General features: G+C 65.1%; 3 protein-coding genes across 3 annotated transcripts; all 3 read right to left on the bottom strand.

The window, feature by feature from the left end:
- Window positions 1-2,869: 2,869 nt before the first annotated feature.
- On the bottom strand, window positions 2,870-7,140 carry CHRNG (cholinergic receptor nicotinic gamma subunit). Its single transcript, XM_035544964.1, has 12 exons — window positions 7,104-7,140; window positions 6,680-6,819; window positions 6,466-6,510; window positions 6,178-6,287; window positions 5,915-6,070; window positions 5,560-5,657; window positions 4,593-4,796; window positions 4,260-4,374; window positions 3,838-3,952; window positions 3,345-3,549; window positions 3,123-3,256; window positions 2,870-3,037 (listed from the first exon to the last, which is right to left on the bottom strand). Exons 1-12 carry the CDS (start codon window positions 7,138-7,140, stop codon window positions 2,870-2,872), a joined length of 1,527 nt encoding a protein of 508 aa, XP_035400857.1.
- A 902-nt stretch (window positions 7,141-8,042) lies between these two features.
- Window positions 8,043-11,755, bottom strand: CHRND (cholinergic receptor nicotinic delta subunit). Its single transcript, XM_035544963.1, has 12 exons — window positions 11,704-11,755; window positions 10,841-10,986; window positions 10,671-10,715; window positions 10,353-10,462; window positions 10,077-10,232; window positions 9,812-9,927; window positions 9,491-9,691; window positions 9,090-9,201; window positions 8,860-8,974; window positions 8,530-8,731; window positions 8,311-8,423; window positions 8,043-8,225 (listed from the first exon to the last, which is right to left on the bottom strand). Exons 1-12 carry the CDS (start codon window positions 11,753-11,755, stop codon window positions 8,043-8,045), a joined length of 1,551 nt encoding a protein of 516 aa, XP_035400856.1.
- Window positions 11,756-12,567: 812 nt separating this feature from the next.
- On the bottom strand, window positions 12,568-18,217 carry PRSS56 (serine protease 56). The gene is made up of 13 exons (XM_050712600.1): window positions 18,196-18,217; window positions 17,690-17,855; window positions 16,956-17,122; window positions 16,225-16,275; window positions 15,758-15,947; window positions 15,541-15,649; window positions 15,296-15,455; window positions 14,961-15,103; window positions 14,679-14,838; window positions 14,382-14,570; window positions 14,118-14,279; window positions 12,839-12,954; window positions 12,568-12,741 (listed from the first exon to the last, which is right to left on the bottom strand). Exons 1-13 carry the CDS (start codon window positions 18,215-18,217, stop codon window positions 12,568-12,570), a joined length of 1,809 nt encoding a protein of 602 aa, XP_050568557.1.
- Window positions 18,218-20,100: the final 1,883 nt, after the last annotated feature.

The following is a 20,100-nucleotide window of genomic DNA, read 5'->3' as shown; positions in this document are numbered from 1 at the left end:
CTGCAGTTCAGATGCCACAGAAACAATAGGAGCTAATTATTTCCTCTGATTCTGCTTGAGTACAACACTAATTGTACTCATTAACAGCTTTAGCCTTTCTCCTTGGGGAATAGCACAATTGCCTTTCATTTTGAATAGAGCCTTTGCATCGGGCCTGAGGGGGAGGCTCTGGCCAGAGCTGGGGCACACCTCCTGCCCTGGGCACTCCTCAGTCCCAGGGAGAAGGGGCTGCCGGGGCCAGTTTGGTAGTGACTACAGAACCAGTAGCCCCTGGAGGAGAAATATCAGCCTTGGGGATCAGGAGACCTTCAGCCTTATGACTCCAATTGCAAATTCCTTGTGTTGTTATTGAAGTCTAGACTGAAAGCAGCCAGGACTGGCAGAGAAGACAGCCTAAAGTATTCTTCTGAGGGGCTTTGTTTTTCCACGTTGAGGGTTTCGGTCCGAGGCAGTAGCACAGTGACTGATGACTGCCTGCTCCCCATGGCCACACAGCTCGTGCCTGCTGGCATCTGGCTGGGCAGGAGGGCAAGGCAGTTTCGCTGGCTGTAGCATCACTCTTAGTGTTTCTCGAGACCCCACGGTCCTATTCCTGTTCCTGCCACTTGTTTGCCACCAGCTTTCAACCAAATGCTCTTTCCCAGGCGCAGTTTGTTTTTCCCTGCTGTGATCAGGTACTACTATGGCTGCTACTTAAAATTCCTTTTAAATACAACTCTCCCCTGCTGCTCTCTGGTATTTGTTAGGGGGATTTAGTTGTAATTACATTTTGGCAATCTAAGCAAAAATAGCCTAGCAAGGCAAGGCTGAAATACTAGCTGCAGGCTCCTTTTATCCACAGCGCATTTAGCTTCTTGCAGATGACATCACTTAGGGTTTTAGTCCTGTTGTTGTGCCCAGCTGCGCGTCGCGTCCACCTCTGCTATTTCATGTACTCGCCCACTTCTTGCTTCTCATGCCCTGCGTCTAAGCTGGTGCTGATGGGCGCAGGCTTGCTATTAAATCTGAAAATGCTGCAGTCCTGCTGTGCTCGCCCTTAAATACTCATTGCGAGAGAGATGCCGAAGAGCCCTTCCCCTGAGGCTGTGCCTCCCACTGCCTCTGTGGTTGAGCTTTGGAGGAACTCGACGCCAGTTCCTCTTGCTCAGGGAACGAGCTGGCTGGGACCTGGAGTTTGCCCTCTTGAATGCTATGAGGCTTCTTGAGGGCAGAAGAAAACTGGTGTTCTTTGATCGATGTGAAGCACTGGATTTGGTGCTTCCACTGGCTTGGGGAGGGATGGAGCCAGACTGGTTCCTGAGCAGTGCTTTTGGGTTGTGATCTATTGTGTCCTGCCAGTAAGAGTGGTGAAAAGATAGCCAGGGGGTTGTCTGGGAGGGGAAGTAGCCTCTGTCACACTTAGAAGGTTTCAGATCCTCTTCTGATAGCAAGCCTGAGTAGGAGCCTCAAATCTGCGGTGAGTCTTGACCTTCCCTGCTCTCTTCATCCCGAAGGCTTTGTCTGCCCTTAAACTTGTTCAGACCCCTGTGTAGCTTCCTTTGAGGAAACCAGCAGCACTTTGAACCCCGTCAAGCTACGGAGCCCATCCCCAGGGCTTTGCTTTCCCCAGGGGGTGCTGAGCTGTGGCAGGCTTGTGAACCCTGGCTGTCTGGCTACAGCTGGTCAAGCAGGAGCTGACGGCTGGGCTGGGGTTGTCCGGTTCAGGGGATGATGGTGGGGAAGCTCGCTTGGCTGGGGATGCTAGGCCAGGGCACTCTGTCCCTTCAGCTACCGTGGGACTGGGGACAGGACATCACTGTGTGTGGCTGTGGGGGGACAGAGGTATAGGGCTGCCACTCACCAGCGAGATGGCCAAGGCCTGGAGGAGTTTCATGCCCCAGGACCTGGTCACCTCACCCAGATCACAGCCAGGGGGCTGTGCCCATACCCAGGTCGGTGGGTGTCATTTCTGCTGCTTGGTGCCAGCCTGGAGCTCTGGGTCCACCTGGTTTCCGTGCGTTGTGCACCTCTGGGGACGGGGCAGGGAAAGCCACCTTGCAGAGAGCACGGGGCAGGCTGGCACAGCTGGACGGATGGCTCCTGGCTGTGACCAGGCTGTGAGCACCCAAGAGAGTCATGTCTCAGCTGCTGGGCATTCGCTTCTCCCCTCTGTCCATGCCCTCACCTCTGGCAGTGCCAGCAGCCGGTTGCTGGCAGTATCCAGCTCATCTCCAGCAGCAACAGAGGCAGCTGGTGCCAGGCTGGTGGAGGCACGGCACATCCCGGAGCTGGCTGCGGGCAGCACGAGCTGGAGCACAGAGGAGCAGACGCAGGCAGCTGGCAGCCACGAGGTAAGCAGCAAGGGGGGGCACAGAGCTGGGATCCCCACCAGCCCTCAGGCGCTCTTCCACAGGGCTCCCTCACCCTCCGCGTCCCCCTCTGCACAACCACGACTGCTCGGACAGCTTGGCTCTGTTTCCCCCTTGTCACTCTGCTCAGCACCTTCACGGGGCGCTGGGACAGGGCTGTGTGGCTTAGAGGTCTGTGGCCAGCATGCACAGGTGGCAGGCGGTGCTGTGTCTGTCCCCAGCTGGATGCCAGCCCTCGGAGGGGGTTGTCCCACAGGGGTAACCCCAGCGGTGGGCACAAAGAAGCCACAGGAGCCCACAAGACTGCCATGAGCTTTATTTCCACGTTCAGCACAACCACGGCCACAGTGTGCTCCCCATCACCCCCACAGCATGGGGGTGACAGAGCCCTGCCACCCCGGTCCCCCTCCAGCGCTGTGCTTGGCTCCAGGAGCTGCTGCAGCCACAGCCAGGCACGTAGATTTGGGGACATCCAGCCCCTGGCATCATCCATGGAGCCAGTGTCAGGGGGCTGTTGGGTGTCACTGGGGCAGGTACAGCTTGGGGTCCCCGGGGAAGGGCAGGGCGGGCGCCTGGTTGAAGTGAGCCATGAGGAAGATGCCGACGGTGCCGCACACAAAGAGGGAGGCCATGATGAAGAAGCAGACGCGATCGATCACCCGCCCCACCAGGATCCACTCCTCGTTCTCCTGTTGGCGCGCATCGAGGGGGTGCTGAGGGCTTGTCCTCGCCACCCCCGCCCCCCCTCCCTGTGCTGCCCCGACCCCGACTCACGCTGTTGAAGTCGTTCTGCTCCCGCGTGGCGTTGGCGATGTGGTTGCAGGCATCAACACAAGCACGGATCTCGGGGCCTGCCTCCTCCAGGCTCTGGCAGAAGTCCTGAGCGTAGCCGCTATCCAGCCCACGGCCTGCGGGCACACGGCCCGAGGCACCGGTGAGCGCCTGGCAGGCTGGTACATCACCCAGGGGAAACGCCAGCCCGCCTGGGGCACTCACCGATCTTCTCCAGCACGGTTTTCATCAGCCCATCCCTCTCCTTCTGCTTCTCGAAGAGCAGCTCGGTGCGGGCTTTCCAGAGCATGTACTCATCGGCTTTCACCATCAGCCCCAGGGAGCTGCGTCGCCGGGAGGCTCGTGGTGGCCCTGGCGCCTCCTCCGGCATGTGCATGCCCAGGTAGCGGGGCAGGAGGTGCAGACACACCTGGGCACAGAGTCACCCCAGGGTCCTGGTCCCCCGACACCACCCAGGGCACCCAGTGGGTGCAGTTGGGTCCCAGTATATTGTCCCCGGAGCGCCCCTGTGCCACCGGGCACCAGCTGCTCCCCAGAGCTCAGTAGTGGCTTAGAAGGGGGCAGTGGCGCAGCGTGGTGCCTTGGGGACATCTGGGGGTCCCTGCCTTGGGTTAAGGCATGCCTACAGAGTAGGGCAGGCCACAGACACCCACCCCTAATCCCCACGTGTAAGGGGCAGGGGGCCGGAGGCAGGTACCTGGCGCACCCTCTGGGACATGGAGTGAGTGTTGGGTGTTCTCAGCGAGACGTTGAGGACGATGACGGCGTTCACCACGATCACCACCGTCACCACCATGAGGAAGGTCAGGTACCTGGCAAGGGGACACCGGGCCTCAGCTGCCATGCAGCTGCTGGGCTACAAGTTACGGTAGTGGGAATTTGGGTGGAAACTGGGGACCAGCAGTGGGACGTGGGCACGCGGTAGCCCTGTGTCACTCTGCACGTGGAGGGTTGGAACATCCTGCCTGTGAGCCTTGGCTCCCTCTCCCCTTCCTGCTGTGGCAATTTGCCCAGGATATGAGCGGAAAGGGAAGATTTCCGTGCCTGGGTCCTGTCCACGGGCACTGGCACCTGGACACCCCCGCTGGCACAGTGACCCCATCCCCTTGTGTCACTTACTTCCCGATGAGCGGCACCGCCTGGGAGGTCTCAGGCACCTTCTGGGCGATGAGGAAGAGGAAGACGGTCTGGGCCAGGAGCACGTTGATGGAGACGGTGCATTTCTGCCCGCCCGCTGCCGAGGAGGGGCAAAAGGGAGGCTTGGCAGGGGGCAGCGGTGTGGGCACGGTGCTGCTTTGGCAAAGGGCCTGCCCAACAATGAACCAACCAAGTCCTGCATGGCAGCTTAACCCAGGGGTACCCAAAAATTCATCCCAAACCCCAAATATATCAGAAGTGGAGCAGCTGGGGATGAACGTCCCGGTGCCCACCACCAGCACAGCACCAGCGTACCTTTGGCGGGCAGAAAGTAGACAAGCACGGCCATGGAGGAGATGAGGACGCAGGGCACGATGATGTTGATGATGTAGAAGAGGGGCTTGCGCTGGATGATGAGGTAGAAGACCACCTGCTGGTACTGTGTGTCGTCCGGGGTGAAGTGCCCTGAATTGACGATTTTCCGCGCGGGGCGGTGCTTGATGGCCCACTCGCCGTTCTCTGCCACGCAGGGATGTCACCACGTGAGTCCTCGTGTCCCGCTGGGGACACTGCCAGCACCCAGCGTGGGTGGGAGGAAGAGGAGGGCTGGGCACAACGTGGGGAGAGGTGCTAGGGCCACAATGAGGGGGCAGAGGATGGCGATGAGCACCGAGAGGTGTTCCAAAATACCCCTGAACGCTACAGGAGGGGGAACCGATGGGGTACCAGGGGTCCCCTGGGGACAGGGGCTCCCAGGATGAGTTACGTGTGGGGCTGGGAGTCCCCCCCAGTGCCCTACCACCGGGGAGCCGTGGGGGAAGCCGAGCATGACGCTTTATTGAGGCGCGTTGTTTTCCCCCGCCGTCTGTGGGAGCGATAGATTTTTCCCAATCAAGATCGCAGCTCGGGCCGGTAATGAAAAAATAAATCTCTCCGCCCGAAAAGCATTTTGTTCCTTCACTATGCAATTAAAATGTGATGGAAAACGTCATCGTTTGGCCGTGACAGCTACGTTCCCAACATCAATCAAGCTGCTGGGAGCAGCGCTCTCCGGGAGGGACTGCCAGGCGGTGAGAGCCGCGAGCCGGGGGGGTTGGAAAAACAAATCTCTCCCCCGCTCCCGCTTCCACTAATAACTTAAGTACCCATGTAATGGCAAGGGCTGCTAATAGCCTTTCCCCCCCCTCCCCACCGCCCTGAATTTGGCAGCCAGCAGCATTGCAGCAGGCTGCTGGGTGCCCCCAGGGTGGGCTGCTCGTGTTTTGGGGGGGTGTGGGGCTACCTGTGAAGGCCTCGGGGTCGATGGAGATCCACTCCACGGTCTGGCCTTCCTCCACCGTCAGCAGCAGGTTGATTTCGTTGGCGCTGTAGGTCTGGGATCTGGGGAGGGGCAGGTGGCATGCAGCAGGCCAGCCGGGGAAGGGGGTGACAAAGTGCCACCAGGTCCCGCTGGCCACCTCCTGCTTTTTTGGCCACTTGGCTTGGCTCAGGAGCCCCTCACCTCCTGGTGGTCACGGGGTGGCAGGGGACAGCTTGGTGGCACTCACCCACTCTGGGGCTCATCGCGAGACACCTGCCTTGGGGACAACGGGGGACCTGTCCCCTTGGGGCCCCCCACCCCCCCGCAGGGTGCTTACTGGAAGACCATGGTGCAGTTCTGCCAGTCGAAGGGGAAGTAGGTGACGTGGATGGCGCAGGAGCTGCGGTAGATGGCGGGGGGCAGCCAGTAGATGCTGCCATCTGGGGACACCAGCACGTTGGTGTAGAGCGTGATCTCGAACGTCCCGTCAATGCTGTGGGGGGGGGGGAAAGGGTGGGCTCAGCCTCACGCGGTGCCCACGGGGCGACTGTCACCCTGCGTGTGGGGAGGTGACCCAGCTGCACCCCGGAGTGGCCTCACTTGTTCTCCAGGACGATGTCGGGCAGCCAGACCATGGTGGAGGGCACCCGCAGCAGCTGGATGTTGTCGTAGTTCTCGGGGTCCCACCGCAGGCGGTAATCGGACCATTGCTGGGCAGGGGGAGCAAAGAGGGGGGGGGGGGGTCACAGCGCTCCCCGGGGCTGCCTGTCCCGTGTTGTCCCCAAAACGGGCACAGCAGGGAGCACCCACAAAAGGGGGTGTGGGTTACGGTGCCAGCCCACCACGAGGTGCAAAGGTAACCGGGGTGGGTCCTGTCTGAGGTCTCACCATCTCGATCCAGACGTTGGTGGTGAGGGTCTCCTCCCGCTCATTCTGGCAAGCGAGGAAGAGAGAAGGTGACTTTAGCTCCCTGCCCACCTCTGCCCCCCTGCATGGGGACAGATCCCATCCCACCAGGACCACCTGGGTCCCTGCAGCATCACCCCAGCACCCCAGGTCCATGCTCCTGCCCAGTGCTTGGGGCTGGGGGGGGGGATCTCACCAGGGAGATGAGGTTGGTGAGGGTGAGCTTGAGGGTGACATCGATGACTTGGTCCCCGCGCAGGGCCGGGCGCAGGTGCCGGTTGTAGTTGGTCATCAGGTCCTGGAGCAGCTTCTCCTCCTGGTTCCTGCAGCTCACGCCTGGGGGGGGCACGCAGCGCCATGGGGGCACCCCAGGGTGGGGATGGGGGGGGCTGGTGCTGCCCCTGGGGGCTTCTGGCATGGCTGAGGGGGGTTGTGCATGGAGAGGGGGTGCACACACTGCTGAAGGTACCCAGCAAACAGGGCATGGGGACACCCCAGGGGGAGAGTGCATGGAGCTGTGCACCCATGGGTGACAAGCCCCCAAGGACAAAGACGGTGGAAGGCGGGACCGGGCTCCCCCCCAGCACTCCCCCCACCACCCCAGGGTGGGCACCCCTTACCTGCCAGGGTGCAGAGGGCGAGGAGGAGGCCGCGCATGGTGGAGCCGTGGGGCGCAGGGGCTGGGGCTCCGCTCGGCCGCCTGCACGCCGACTTTCTGGGCCTGGCGCCCGGCGGGATGGGACAGCTGTCCCCGTCCCCGTCAGCTGCTCCCAGCAGCAATGCGGGACAGGGAGGGGTGGGAGGCAGCCCGTGTCTCATCCTGTCCCCCCCCCTCCACCACCAGCAGAGTGATGGCGGTGTGCTGGGCAGCTCCCGTGGCATTTTGGGCCGTTGGTGGGGTGTGGAAGTGGGGTTGGGGCAAAATGAGCTCTGGGCTCAGTTCCCCCATGTCCCCCAAAGAGGGATGTATTGCCCCATAGTGGAAACCTACACAGCCATGGGTTATGGAAAGGGGGTGTCCCCCTGTAAACACCTCCAGCGGTGCCCTGTGTCCTGCCAGCAGTGACTGGTGGAGCCCAGGGCAGGCAGGTCCCCTCAGCTCAGCCTGGGGAGCAGTGCCCACCTCAAGGGTCTGAATCCTGCCTGGCCCCATGTCGGGGGGAGCAGCACATTCCTGGCTCGGCGGAGAGGATGTGGCAGCTGTCCCAGGCCACCACCGGCGGGGGGGACGTCAGCTGTGCCCCCTGAAACCGGAGCCCTGGCCTGACGCTGCTGAGCTGGGGAAGAGGACACCCCCTGGGCCCCAGCCACGCGCTGCAGGATGGGGGAGACCTTTGGGGGTCTGGCTGGGGGTCTTGGCCCCCTGTAGCCATAGCCCAGCACCAGAACACCCAGCAGCACCCATCCCCTGGGTGGGCATCGCCCCCTCCCATCACACCCCCATGTGCTCGGCACTTAGGGTGGGACACCGAGAGTTGCACCCCATGGCGAGAAGCACCCAGCTTTATTTCCCCGAGCCACAGCGGGGTGAGCAGAGAGGACCCCTCCTCCTGGCCACCCTATATGTAGCGCTTGTTCTGCTCCCGGTAGTCGTAGGGGTCTCCAGAGAAGGGCAGCGGCGGCGGGTGGTTATAGATGCCCATGAGGAAGATCCAGAGCGTGCCCACCACCAGCATCGGGGTGATGAGGAACAGGCAGAGCCGGTCCAGGGTCCGGGCCACACGGTTCCAGTTGTCCTTCTCCTGGGGAGGGAGCCAGGAGCAGGGCAGCGGGGGCACGGTGGGCATGGGGAGCCCCCCTCCACCCTGCCGTGCCCGTGGCCCCCACCTCGTTGTATCTGTTTTTCTCCCGCATGTGCTTGACGATGAAGTTGGCACCGTCAATGGCGGGTTTCAGGTGCTCGTAGAGCTGCTCCTCGCTCGTGCCTGCTGGTGCCAAGCCTGGGGGGCAGGAGAACCCTGAGCTGGGCTCCAGTGGGCTGCCCCAGAGGGGACAGCCACCCTTCCCATGTCCCCCCCGTCCCCACAGAGAGGGGCTGAGGCTCACGAGCAGGGGTGACGCGGCTGGTGAGCCCGTGCCGCTCCGACTGCTTCTCGAACATGAGCTCGCTGCGGGACTTGACGCTGTAGTACTCCTCCGCCTTGGCGATGTAGCCGGCCGAGCTGCAGCGCCGGATGCACGGGGCGCCCGCCGCGCTCCCCGCCGGCTGCGACATGTGCAGCAAGCGGGGCAGGCTCTCCAGGAACACCTGGGCACGGGAAGTCACCGTGTCCCCACTTTCTGTCCCCAGGCTGGGTGCACGTGGCCCAGACGGGACACCCCGGGGCCGTGATGCATGGTGCCACCCCTGCGCCCCCCATGCCCTGCGCCCCTCACCTCTCTGACCCAGTCGGACATGATGTGGGTGCTGGGGGTGCGGAAATGGAAGTTGAGGACCACGACGCAGATCACCACCACGGCCGTCACCAGCAGCATGATGAAAAGCAGGTACCTGGGGTGGGGGGCACAGACCTGGGGCTGGCATTGCCACAGGGGATGGGGATGTGCAGGGCCACCCTGGGGACCCCGAGATGCCTTCGCTGTGCCCAGCGGTGCCCAGGACTCACTTGCCAATGAGGGGGATGGCGTGGGAGGTCTCAGGCAGGCGCTGGGAGACGAGCAGGAGGAAAACAGACTGGGCCAGGAGCACCGAGATCACCAGGGTCATCTTCTCACCACCTGGAGAACAGGTGAGCTCGGGGTGACCCTGTCGCAGGTCCCCCTCCCAGTGTCCCACCAGAAAGGGCCCCATATGGGGTTTTCTGTTGCAGGAGTAGCACAAGGTCCCACTTGGGTTATCCTACACCCTGCTCAAGGGTGCCTGGCTGGGATGGCAGGGTCCTACACCAGGATGTCCTGGTGCCAGGATGTCCCCATGCTGGGTATTGGGGTGCCCCCATGGCCTAAGGCAGGTATGGGACATGGGGTGTTCCCACGCCCCTGGTGCAGGAGCCACAGGGCCACTCACTGTCAGCCGGCAGGTAGAAGACGAGGATGGCCATGAAGGCGATGAGGACGCAGGGCGTGACGATGTTGATGACGTAGAAGAGCGGCTTGCGCTTGATGATGAGGTAGAAGGTGATGTCCTGGTGCTCGCTGCTCTCGGGGGGGTAGCTGGGGTGGATGTTCTTGCGGGCCGGGCGGTGGATGATTTCCCACTCACCGTTCTCTGTTGGGACACGTGGGCTGTCCTCAGCACCCCCAGCATGACCTGGGTACCAGGGTGCCCCGAGCCCTGTACGGGGTGTTCCCGGCTGCCACGGGACACGGCAGAGAGCACCAGCCCTACCTGTGAAGCCTTCGGGGTCGATGATGATCCACTCCACCCGGTAATACTTGTCCATCTCCGGTTCGCTCTCCTCTTTCAGGTGCATGCTGATCTCCTGTGCGTTGTACGCCAGCGAGCTGGGTGGGGACAGGCGGTGAGGGGCTGCACCCACCTGCTCCATCCTCCATCCGGGGGGTCCTGAGTCCCCCCCATGCTGCACCCCAACAGCAGTGGGCACCACGGGGTTGGGGACCCAGCTCCTTGCCCACCCTCCAGCCCCTGGCACCTGAACTTGAGGGAGCAGTTCTGCCAGTCGAAGGGGAAGAAGTTGACGTTGATGGGGCAGGCGCTGCGGAAGATGGCGGGCGGCAGCCAGTAGACATAGCCGGTGTTGTAGACCAGCACGTTGCAGTAGTAGGCGACCTCGAAGAGCCCGTCGTTGCTGCGGGGGGGAAAAGAGAGGTGGCAGCAGGGTGAGGGAGAGCCCTGGGCACCGGGGACGGCTCTGGCTGAGGCTGCTTGCCCGGGGAGGTTGGGGAGGGGAAACTGAGGCACGACTCACTTGTTCTCTAGGACTATCTCAGGCAGCCACAGCATTTCTGGCCGCAGGCGGAGCACCTCGATGTCCCCAAACTCGGATTTGTTCCACTGTAGGCGGTAATCGGTCCAGCCCTGGTGGGGGACAACCCCGGGTCACCCCCTCACCACACCAGGCCACCCCACGGCCCAGGGCACCGCTGATGCTGTGACGCCCAGGGTGACAGCATGGGGACAGCGGCCATAGCACTGCGTGGGGACACTGCTGGGATGACGGAGGGGTCTGGGCAGGAGGTTGGCAGTGCCAGGTCCCTGTCCCCTTTCCCCTCCTGTCCCTACTCACTTGTTCGAGCCACACATTGGTGGTGAGCGTCTCGTCCACCTCTTTCTGCAACGACAGTGGGGGGCACGGAGATGCCACAACTATCCCCAGGACCCCCCAACCCAAACCAGCCTTTTTGGGGTGCAGCCAGCCCCCCGGCACGGTGGCGGGTGCTGCCTGCTGGGGCTCACCAGTGAGATGAGGTTGGAGAGGGTGAGGGCCAGGTAGACGTCCACGACCTGGTCGGTGGAGACGACGGGGCGCAGATCCTTGTTGTAGCCCCTCTCCTCGAAGAGGTGGTGGATGAGCCGCTCCTCCTGGTTAACGCAGAGCCCGCCTGGAGGGTGCGGGGTCAGGCAGAGCCAGCGGGGGCTGGGGGTTGCTGGGCCCCCCCCAGCAGGGATGCCCAGCAAGGGCAGGGCAGGGCAAGGATGGAGGGGACAGGAGCTGGCCAGGACGCTGCACGTCGGTGACATGAGGGGGTACAGAGGGGGGCACCCAGGTGTGGTGCGTGGGCACAGGATGTGCAGGGATGGTACACACATGGGGACGCATGGACACACATGGACACAGGGACATACAGACACCTGGACACAGACCCAGCACATGCACAAGGTACCGGTGCAGACGCAGCAGCACTGGGCACATGTAGATGGATGCACACATGGACACACGGACACGGACCAGGATGTGTAGGGACATGTTCAAGGATGCAGTGCTGCTGTGCACACACAGGGACACATAGACACACACACAGAGGCAGCAGCAGCGTGCACACACACACACACAGACACCTGCACACATGCAGGGACACAGACACAGTGACACAGTGCACACAGGCAGACAGACACACACATGGTGAGGACACAGCTCCAGGTAGGGAGGCACAGGGGATGCTCAGTGACAGGTCCCTGCCAGGTGGTGCCCAAAACGCAGCCGTGGGGACACACATACCCGGCTTGGACCCTGCCACCATCACCCCCAGCCCCAACCCCATCGTGGGGGCCCAGGAACCCCCTGCACCCCCACCCCCCAGACCCATAGCCCCGCTTACCCGACACCACCAGCGCCCCAAGCAGGGCCAGCCACAGCGGCAGGTCCCCCATGCGGTGCCCGCGGTGCTTTCGCGCCGTGCCAGCTCCTCGCCACCTCCCCGCCTGGCCTGGCCTGGCGGATGTCCGGCCACCGGGATGGACGGTGCCAGGTGCCGAGGGGGAAGGCTGCCGGCACCGGATACCCGCCGTGGCCCCCTTGTTTCCGGCACCCCTGTGCTCGGAGAAGGGAGACGGGCAGGCACAGCTGGCCTCGCCACCCCACGGTGCCACCTCGTCACCCCGGCGCTGGGAGGAGTGGACCCTTCCCCACTGCTCGGCTGCCCCAGGGATGCTGCTCGAGGGCAGCGGGCATGCTGCCCCACAAGCTGGAGGTGTTGGCACCCACCGGGAGCATGTCCCCTGGGAGGGGGTTTCGTGTGGGGTGGCACCTGGGGTGGGCACTGGTGCTGTGCTCTGGGGAAAAGGGTGCTGAGGTGGGCAGGGGTTCCTCCCCCTGATAATGGGGGCAGGACCTGAAGATGGGGGCATTGCTTGGGGGTGTGAGGTGATGGGGAGGGTGGAAAAAAAAAATCTACCGGAAAATAGAGCCCTTCTTTATTGAAAAATAAACCTTTCTCTGTACAAATAAATAGCAGTCCGGGTGCCTGTGGGGAATACAGGGTGTGTGGGGGTCTGCTAAGTTGGGGATGCCAGGGAGAGGAGGGCTGAGGACCCCAGCTGAGATGCTCCAGGTACCCCCCATCACCCCAGGAGGTTGGTGGGAGGAGGGAAACTGATGCACAATGGGGGACAAAGGAGTGTGAGAGCCTGAGCTGGTGGGGGGAGTTGAAAGACGTGAGAGACCCCATCCCCGGCCAGCACCCCTAGGTTTTCAAAGCCTCAAGGGCCAAAGCGACGAGGCCAGGCATGCTGCGGGCCAGCGAGTCACTCTGGAGCCCCACAAGGCCGGCGAAAGCCGTGGGGCGGCCACCCACCGTGGCCCGCACCTGCGCCCGGTACAGCCCCTTGGTGTTTTTGGAGCCCAGGTCCACCAGGATCTGCCAGGGGAGGAAAATACTGTCAGCCCCAGAGTGGGGGGACACGTCGCTGGCAAGCTGGGGACAGTGAATTGCTGGGGGTGGCTGCCGCACACACCTCCTGGAAGGTCATGGCCAGGTCCGGCTCCGGCACCCGCAGCACCCATGCGTACAGCTCCTGCAGCGCGCCCACCCGCAGCGCCGAGGCGTTGAGGCCAGGGCAGGCTGCAGCCCCTGGGGGAGGACAGGAGAGAGATGGAGATGGGGTCGGGGAGCAGGTGGGGGCACTGCGCCGCCGCCAGCCCCAGGGTGCAAAGCTGAGGCTGGGTTTGCCATCTCCGGCATCCCTGTGGCATCCCGCAGCACCTGGGGGCTGTGGGGTGCTTACCTCTGCCCACACCTGCCTCCTCCTCCTCTTCCTCTTCTTCCTCCTCCTCCTCCAGCCCAGGCTGTGTGGGCACCAGCTCACGCTTCTCCCTCGGCACCAATCCTGCGTGAAAACCCCGTTGGGGATGCCGCTGGTGGCCACTGCCTGGGCACAAAGCTGGGTGGAAATCAGCCCCAGCCCCTCCAGGGCTCACGGTTTGGTGTAGGGGTCCCTGATGGCTCTCTGGGTGCCTGCCTCTGCTGCTTGGCTTCCAGGGGGGTGTCGAGGTCCAGCTCTGCCCGGAGCTGGGCCAGGAAGGCTCTGCCCTGTCCCACCAGCTCCTCCACCTCCTCCTCGCCCTGCTGCAGGGAAGGGAAGGGGGACAGGACAGGCAGTGGGGTTTGGTTCCTGCTGGCACTGTCACCGGAGGGGCAGGGGGTTCCCCCCATCCCATCCCTCTCCAAATACCTGCAAGAAGAGCCACGTCTCCCCGGGGAGCTGCTGCCCATCTGGGGTGGGTGCCGGGGGGCTGCCCCCGTCCATGGCCCTCAGCGCCTGCACCCAGTCCTGCAGCCGGGGCCCCACAGCCCCAAAGAGCCCCGCAAAGGGGGGCGGCTGCCCGGCCCCCCGCCTGCAAGCACAGCGGGGACAGCTCAGGCAGGCACCCGGTGGCAGCCGTCCCTTGGGCACTGCCACCTCCTGTGCCCCCCTGGTGGGACCTGGTTATGGGAAGAGCAGGACCCCACTGCCTTGAGCTGTCCCCAAAAAGCCATATCAGTGCCTATGAGCATCTTGCCCACCTCCCCAAAATCTACAGCCCTCATGGCCCACCATGCCCTTGTGTCCCCCCTTACCTGGTGGGGGGTCTCCGGGGTCCCTCTGCCTTGGGGCTAGGCTGGTCCCCTGCCACAGCCACGTCTGTGGGGACAAGAAGGGGACAGGACGGACAAGGCGTAGGGGTGCCCGAGCCACCAGCACAAGGGTGGCATGTCCCCAAAGGGCCATGGGGTGGCACAGCCCGGGCGGGTACCTGGAGCATCCCTGCGGACACGGGTGGGGAAGAAGTGCCCATAGATCTTGCCCAGGAGCTGGGGCAGGGCGCGGGTGAGGAAGGAGAAGTCGACCTGGTTCCGGATGAAGTCCCCGGCCTGGCGCAGGAGACCCACCAGCGTCTGGGCGTAGGAGTGCAGCTCTGGGGGCGCAGCAAGAGAACCACGTCCCTGGCACTGTGCCGGCACGACATGCCACCCCGTCCCCAACCAGACACAGCCCCCGTGCCCTGGCGTTGTCTCACCGCATCGCCTCGCCCGGGCACGGCAGGTCTCCTCAGCAAGGCGGGCGCAGGCGGCCTGGCCCAGGGGTGCCCGGCAGGACCCCGCGTAGAAGGAGCAGAGGCGGGTGCGCTCGGGGGGCTGCCGCTCGGGGGGCAGCTGCGACAGGGCCAGCAGCTCAAAGCAGCTCGGTTCCCGGCTGCCAGGGGCGGCTGCGAGGATACCAGGGCTGCCATAAGCTGCTGAGCCCCCACCCATCACTTTGGGGAATCCCCGTGGCACCCCTTCCCAATGCCATCCCGTGCCCCTCGGACACTCACAGTCCATCTGGAGGCTGAGCCAGTCCGTGAAGGCAGCGACACGGGTGTAGACGCCAGGTTTGCCCCTCTCACCGCACCCGTCACCCCACGAGGTGATGCCGTAGAGGACAAAGCGGCGTGAGGAGGGGTCCTGGCATGCCAGCGGGCCCCCCGAGTCGCCCTGCAGGGGGATGCCTGTACATCAGTGGGGAGCACCGAGCGTGCTGGGAGCCTGGCCATGCCGCGCCAGCACCGTGTGCTCACCCCGTGCCCAGGGGGTTGCCGTGCTGGGAGGGGAATTACCTGGCAGGAGTCGATGCCCCCGGACAGGTACCCGGCACAGAACATGGTGCTGGTGAGCAGCTCCCTGCCCAGGGCACCCCGGCACGTCTCCTGGCTGAGCAGGGGCACCTGTGCCTCCATCACCACCTCGGCCGATGGCCCCTCTGCCAAGCAAGGCACCCGTTATGGGGTCCCCTCTGCCTGGCCCCCTCTCTTGGGGTGCCCGCACGCTCCCCTCTTTTGCACCCTTGGCTCGGCACCGGGCACTGGGGAGGGGGTGGCACCCAAGTGCAGCACCCAACCTCTCTGCCAAGGGGGACACCCCGCTGACCCCGCGGGTGCCGGGTGGCACCTACCTTCATAGAGGGACCCCCAGCCCGCGATGTAGCAGGGGGTGCCGGGGCTGGGCTCCGCGGGGCCACTGGGCAGGCACACGGGGCTGACGGTGGCTGACGGGGCCAGCGGCACCGCCAGCTCCAGCAGCGCCAGGTCCCCATGGAATGTCTTGGGGTTGAACTGGAAGGAAAAAGGGTGGGAGCGTGGGTGGGATCCTGGGGTGTGGAGGACTGGTTTGGGGGTGCCCACCTCCACCTCCACTGACCTTGGGGTGAGGCACGATGCGCCTGACGGGCACTGCACGCTCACCCGGGTCCTGCTTGCCCAGCTCGTGGTCGCCCACCACCACCGTCCATGCCAGCTCGTTCTGGGTCCTGGCCACGGAGGGGAAAGGGGCAGTGTTTTAAGGGGGGGGGGGGGTACATCAGGGCCACTCCATGCCCCCTTCTGCAGGGACACCACGTCCCTGTGCCCCTGCGTACCCAGCGAAGCAGTGGGCAGCAGTGAGGACCCAGGCGTGCCCCACCAGCACCCCTCCGCACATCAGCTCCCCGTGCAGCCGCACTGACACCAGCCAGGGCCAGGCCCCCGGGGGGGCCACGCTGCCCCCCATGATCCGTCCTCGGGGGGCCGTGGCATTGATGGGGGGGCCCGCACGGTTCCCGCAGCTCCCTGGTGGACAAAGCTGGGGTGAGTGGTGGGGGTCCCCCTGATGTCCCCCTGTCCTCCACGGTCACCGATGTGGCCGAGGAGGGGGCGGTGGGCGGCCCCCGGGGGGGTCAGGCCGCAGCGGGCGCGCTGTCAAGCCTCATCGTGCTCACGGAGGCGAGCGGGCAGAGGGCCGGGGGCACCCCGCAGCCCGGCAGCTGCCGACGCTAACCTCTGCCCCCCGGCACAGCGGGCAGCCGGGGATGGGGCTGGGGGTTTGGGGGGGGCCACCCCGGCTCACCTGGCATCACCGCCTCTGCTGGTGCATCACTTGGGGTGGCGGCTGCCAGCCCTGTGGGGACAGGTTGTCACGGTATGTGGGGACGTTTCCCCCCACCCCGCTGTCAGCACCGTGTCCCCGCTGTCCCCAGTTTGCCCCAGTCGCTCCCAGTGCCCCCCAGCAGCGCTGCATCCCAAACGAACACCGCTGTCCCGCCCCAGGTGTCCTTGTCACCTCCAGTGACTGTGTCCCCGATCTCCCCATCCGCCCCAGTGCCCCGTTCCCCCAGAAATCCCTGTCCCACCCCAGATTCTCCACCCCTCAATGTGCCTGTGTCCTCAATCTCTCTCTTCCACCCCGTGTCTCCCCATCCCACCTCGATCCCTCTGTGATCCCCCCCCATGCTCCATCCCCCTCCAGATCCCCTCCAGTGTCCCCACCCCAGCTCCTCCACCACCCCTAGCTGCCCCATCCCAAGTTCCCCATCGCTCCCAATGCCTCCATCCCCCAAATCTCCACATCTCACCCCAGATCCTCCTTCCCCCCCGTTTTCCTACCCCCCCAAGCTTCCCATCCCACCAGAGACCCCCATCACCATGCTCCATCCTCCGATCCCAACCCTTCCCTCCCCAAATCCCGCCCCCCCCATCCCACCCCAGCACCCACACCCCATATCCCCTCCAGGCACTCCCAGCTGATGCCCCGTTTGTTATTGTAGGGTCTCCTCTCTCCGGGAGCGGGTCCCCACTCACGGCACTCCTGGAGGCGGCGGTGGCAGCGCTGGGCGCTGAGCAGGGCGCAGTGGGGCTGAGCCCCCCGGGGGGGGCACAGGAGGTGGTAGGGGGCACACGCCTGGCTCAGCGCCCAGTTGCGCTGGGGCAGCTCGGGCAGCGCCTGGGCGTCCAGCAGGGCCTGGCAGCTGGGGGGGACACCGGGGGGCACGGCGGGGGCTGCGGGGACAGCGGGGCTGTGGGTGTTCCTACATCATCCCTGCACCCTGCCCGCTTCCACCTGGGTCACCCCGGGGCGGGTGGGAAGGGGGAATGGGGGGGGAGGGGGGCTGCATTGGCTTGTTTTGGTAGGGTCTCCTGGGTGCTGGGGTATGTTTTGGGAGGGTCTCCTGAGTGCCGGGGTATGTTTTGGGAGGGATTTTGCTCTTATCAAGCAGTATTTGGGGTAGGGCTTCAGGTTGGGTAGGATCTCAAGAGGATGGGGAACTGTTTGGTCAGGGTGGTGTTTTTGTAGGGTCTCCAGCTGACGTGGACTTTTTGGGGGAGTCTGGGCACTGCTTTGGGGAAGCCCATAGGGGTGAACCCCTGTGGGGGGGATATGGTTTAGGTCGGGTCTTGGGGTGGGTAGGGTCTTTGGGTGTTTGGGGTCTCTAGGGGATGCATGAGGCAGTGTTTGGGTAGGGCCCCTGGGCAGCGTTTGGGTAGGGTCTCTAGGGGATGGGGCAGATTTTGGGTAGGGCCGCGGGGGCCGGGACTCACGTGGGCAGCGGCGGGTGACGTTGGCGCAGGGGGGGAAGAGGCAGGGGGCGCAGAGCCCGCAGGCCCCCCGCTGCCGCTGCTGCTCCGCCTGGGCCCGCTCCAGCGCCAGCAGCGCGCTCCTCAGCGCCGCCTCCAGCACCAGCGTCCCCCGGCTCGACAGCGCTGCCGGGGCACATCAGGGCGCTCAGACCCCCCCCCCGGGACCCCCCCCACACTGCCCCCAGACCACCCAGGACCCCTGCCCCGGTATTTCCATGCTGGTGTCAGGCTGGGCACGGGCACAAACGAGGGCGCACGGTGGGGTGTGAGCGCGGGCAGGTGTGCCCGTGTGTGTGCCCACGTGTGTGCCCCCTCCAGTGTCCCCACGTGGCTGCCCCCGGGGCTGGCACGGGACGAAGGACCCATCCTGGTGCCCCCCGCCCCTAAAAAGCGAATCCCATGTCCTCCAGCCCCCCGTTAAGCATCCCAAAGCCCGCCCCTACAGATGTCCCCGTGCACTCACCTTGCAGGATGCCGGCTGGCATGGGGTACAGCCCCCGGCCTAGGGGGGCCCCCCCGGCCAGCTGCAGGAGCAGCAGCAGCAGCACGGGGGGGGCCAGGCAGACCCCGGGGCCAGCAGCCCGCGGCCTCTTCCCTCCTCGCTCCATCCCAGCCGGGCAACGGTTTTGGGGGGGGGGGGGGAATTTGGGGGATAAAAAAGGGGGGGGAGCCCCAAAAGTGCCCGAGGCGACGGGGAAGGCGCGGATATATACGGTGCCCCCCGGGCGGTGGGAGGAGAGAGAGGGGCCAGGGGAGCACAAAGAGGCGAGTTCATTAATGTCGCGCCAAGATGCCATCCCGGGGGGGGGGGTCCGGGGTTGGGGACGCAGCTCGGGGCCTCAATGCCGCCTTTGTTCGACGGGGGCCTCGGGGCGGGCAGCATCAGACGGGCGCTGCGCTCCGGCGCTGCCCGCGGCCCTTGATCATTTTCACGCCAAGCTCGGCCCCGCCAACGGTGCCCCCCCCCCGTCCCGCCACCCCAAATCCGGCCCCGAGCCCCGGGAAGGGGGCAGCTGGGAGCGGGGTTTGGGGTGGGGTCGGGGTGCCGGGGGTGGGAGGCGGGTGGGAAACGCGGTGGCGGCGGTGGTGGCGGGCGCTTCAAAGGGGAGCGGGCACCAGGAGGGGGGCTGCGGGAGATGGGGGGCACCGGGGGGTGCCTAGGGGAAGGGAGGGATTGGGGGGGCTTTGTCCCCCAGGAGCGGGGCGCTGGGTTGTGGGAAGGGGCCCCCCCCATGTCTATGGTTTGGTTCGGTGCGTGTCCCACGATTTTGGGGTGTCCCCCTTCCCCATTTGCTGCCGGTGTCCTTTGTAGGGACAGGGATGGTCACGGGGCTGTCACCTCATTGGGGTGCAGGGGTGCCCGTGACCCCAAACCTGCCCCTGTTAGGGGAAGGGGGTGCCCACATCCCTGGGGCTGTTTGGGGGTCCCTGTGTCCACTTGGAGTGATCATGGGGTGCCTGTGCCCCCATCCCCGTCCCTGTTAGGACTGTTTGTCCCTGTTAGGGGCTGTTTGGGGATGCCCCTGTCCACTTGGGGTGGTAAGGGGGTGCTTGTGCCCCTGTCCCCGTCCCTGTTGGGGGCACCCATGTCCCCAAACCCACCGGGGAACAGGGAATTGCCCGCACCTCCATCTCTGTCCTGGTTACGGGGTGCCCACGTCCCCAGCTCCGTCCCCATTAGGGACGTGGCTGCCCGTGTCCCCATGCCCACTTAGGGGGCAGCGGGTGCCCCCGTCCCCCATCCCCATTAGGGCCAGGGGTGCCTCCGTGCCCGCAGCCCCGGCCGTGCCGTGCTCCCCTCCCGCCCCGGCCCTAATTGTGCCAGCGGGGCGCCGACAATGCCGCTTCAGTGGCACATCAAAGGCGCGGCGCTGGCGACGCGAGGCCACCGCTGGCACCGCGACAGCCCCACGTGAAAGCCCCCCCCCCCCCCCCCCCCCCCCCCGGCTCCCACCTCGGGCCCCCTTCCCTGCCCCCCTGGCAGGGGGGACACCGCGGGGACACGCTCCCTTGCATCCCCCGGGGACCGTCCCCGTACCCCGTCCCATACGGCCCTACCCGAATCGTCCCCTTTTTGCCCAGGTGGCACGGGGTCACTCTATGGGGTCAACGTTTGGTGCCCACGGCACCGCCGTGCGCCCCCGCCCAGCCCCGTCCCCGGTGCCAACCCCATTAACCTAATTGGCACCGGCGGCGGTGGCGGTGGGACCCCGGGGCCCCGGCTGCGGGGCGGTGTGTGTGTGTGTGGGGGGGGGACGGTGCCCCCCGAGCTGCCCCCAGCCCCGATTGTCCGGTAATTGGCGTGGGCAGCAGAGCCCGGCCGCCACCCTGGCGGCGTGCCCCGGCCGGGGGGACACGGGGGGGACAA

This window comes from Cygnus atratus, chromosome 9 (genome assembly GCF_013377495.2).
Source record: "Cygnus atratus isolate AKBS03 ecotype Queensland, Australia chromosome 9, CAtr_DNAZoo_HiC_assembly, whole genome shotgun sequence".
NCBI classification, from domain to species: Eukaryota; Metazoa; Chordata; class Aves; order Anseriformes; family Anatidae; genus Cygnus; species Cygnus atratus.
Note: the sequence above shows the minus strand (reverse complement) of the source record. Positions and strands in the feature narration are given on the sequence as shown.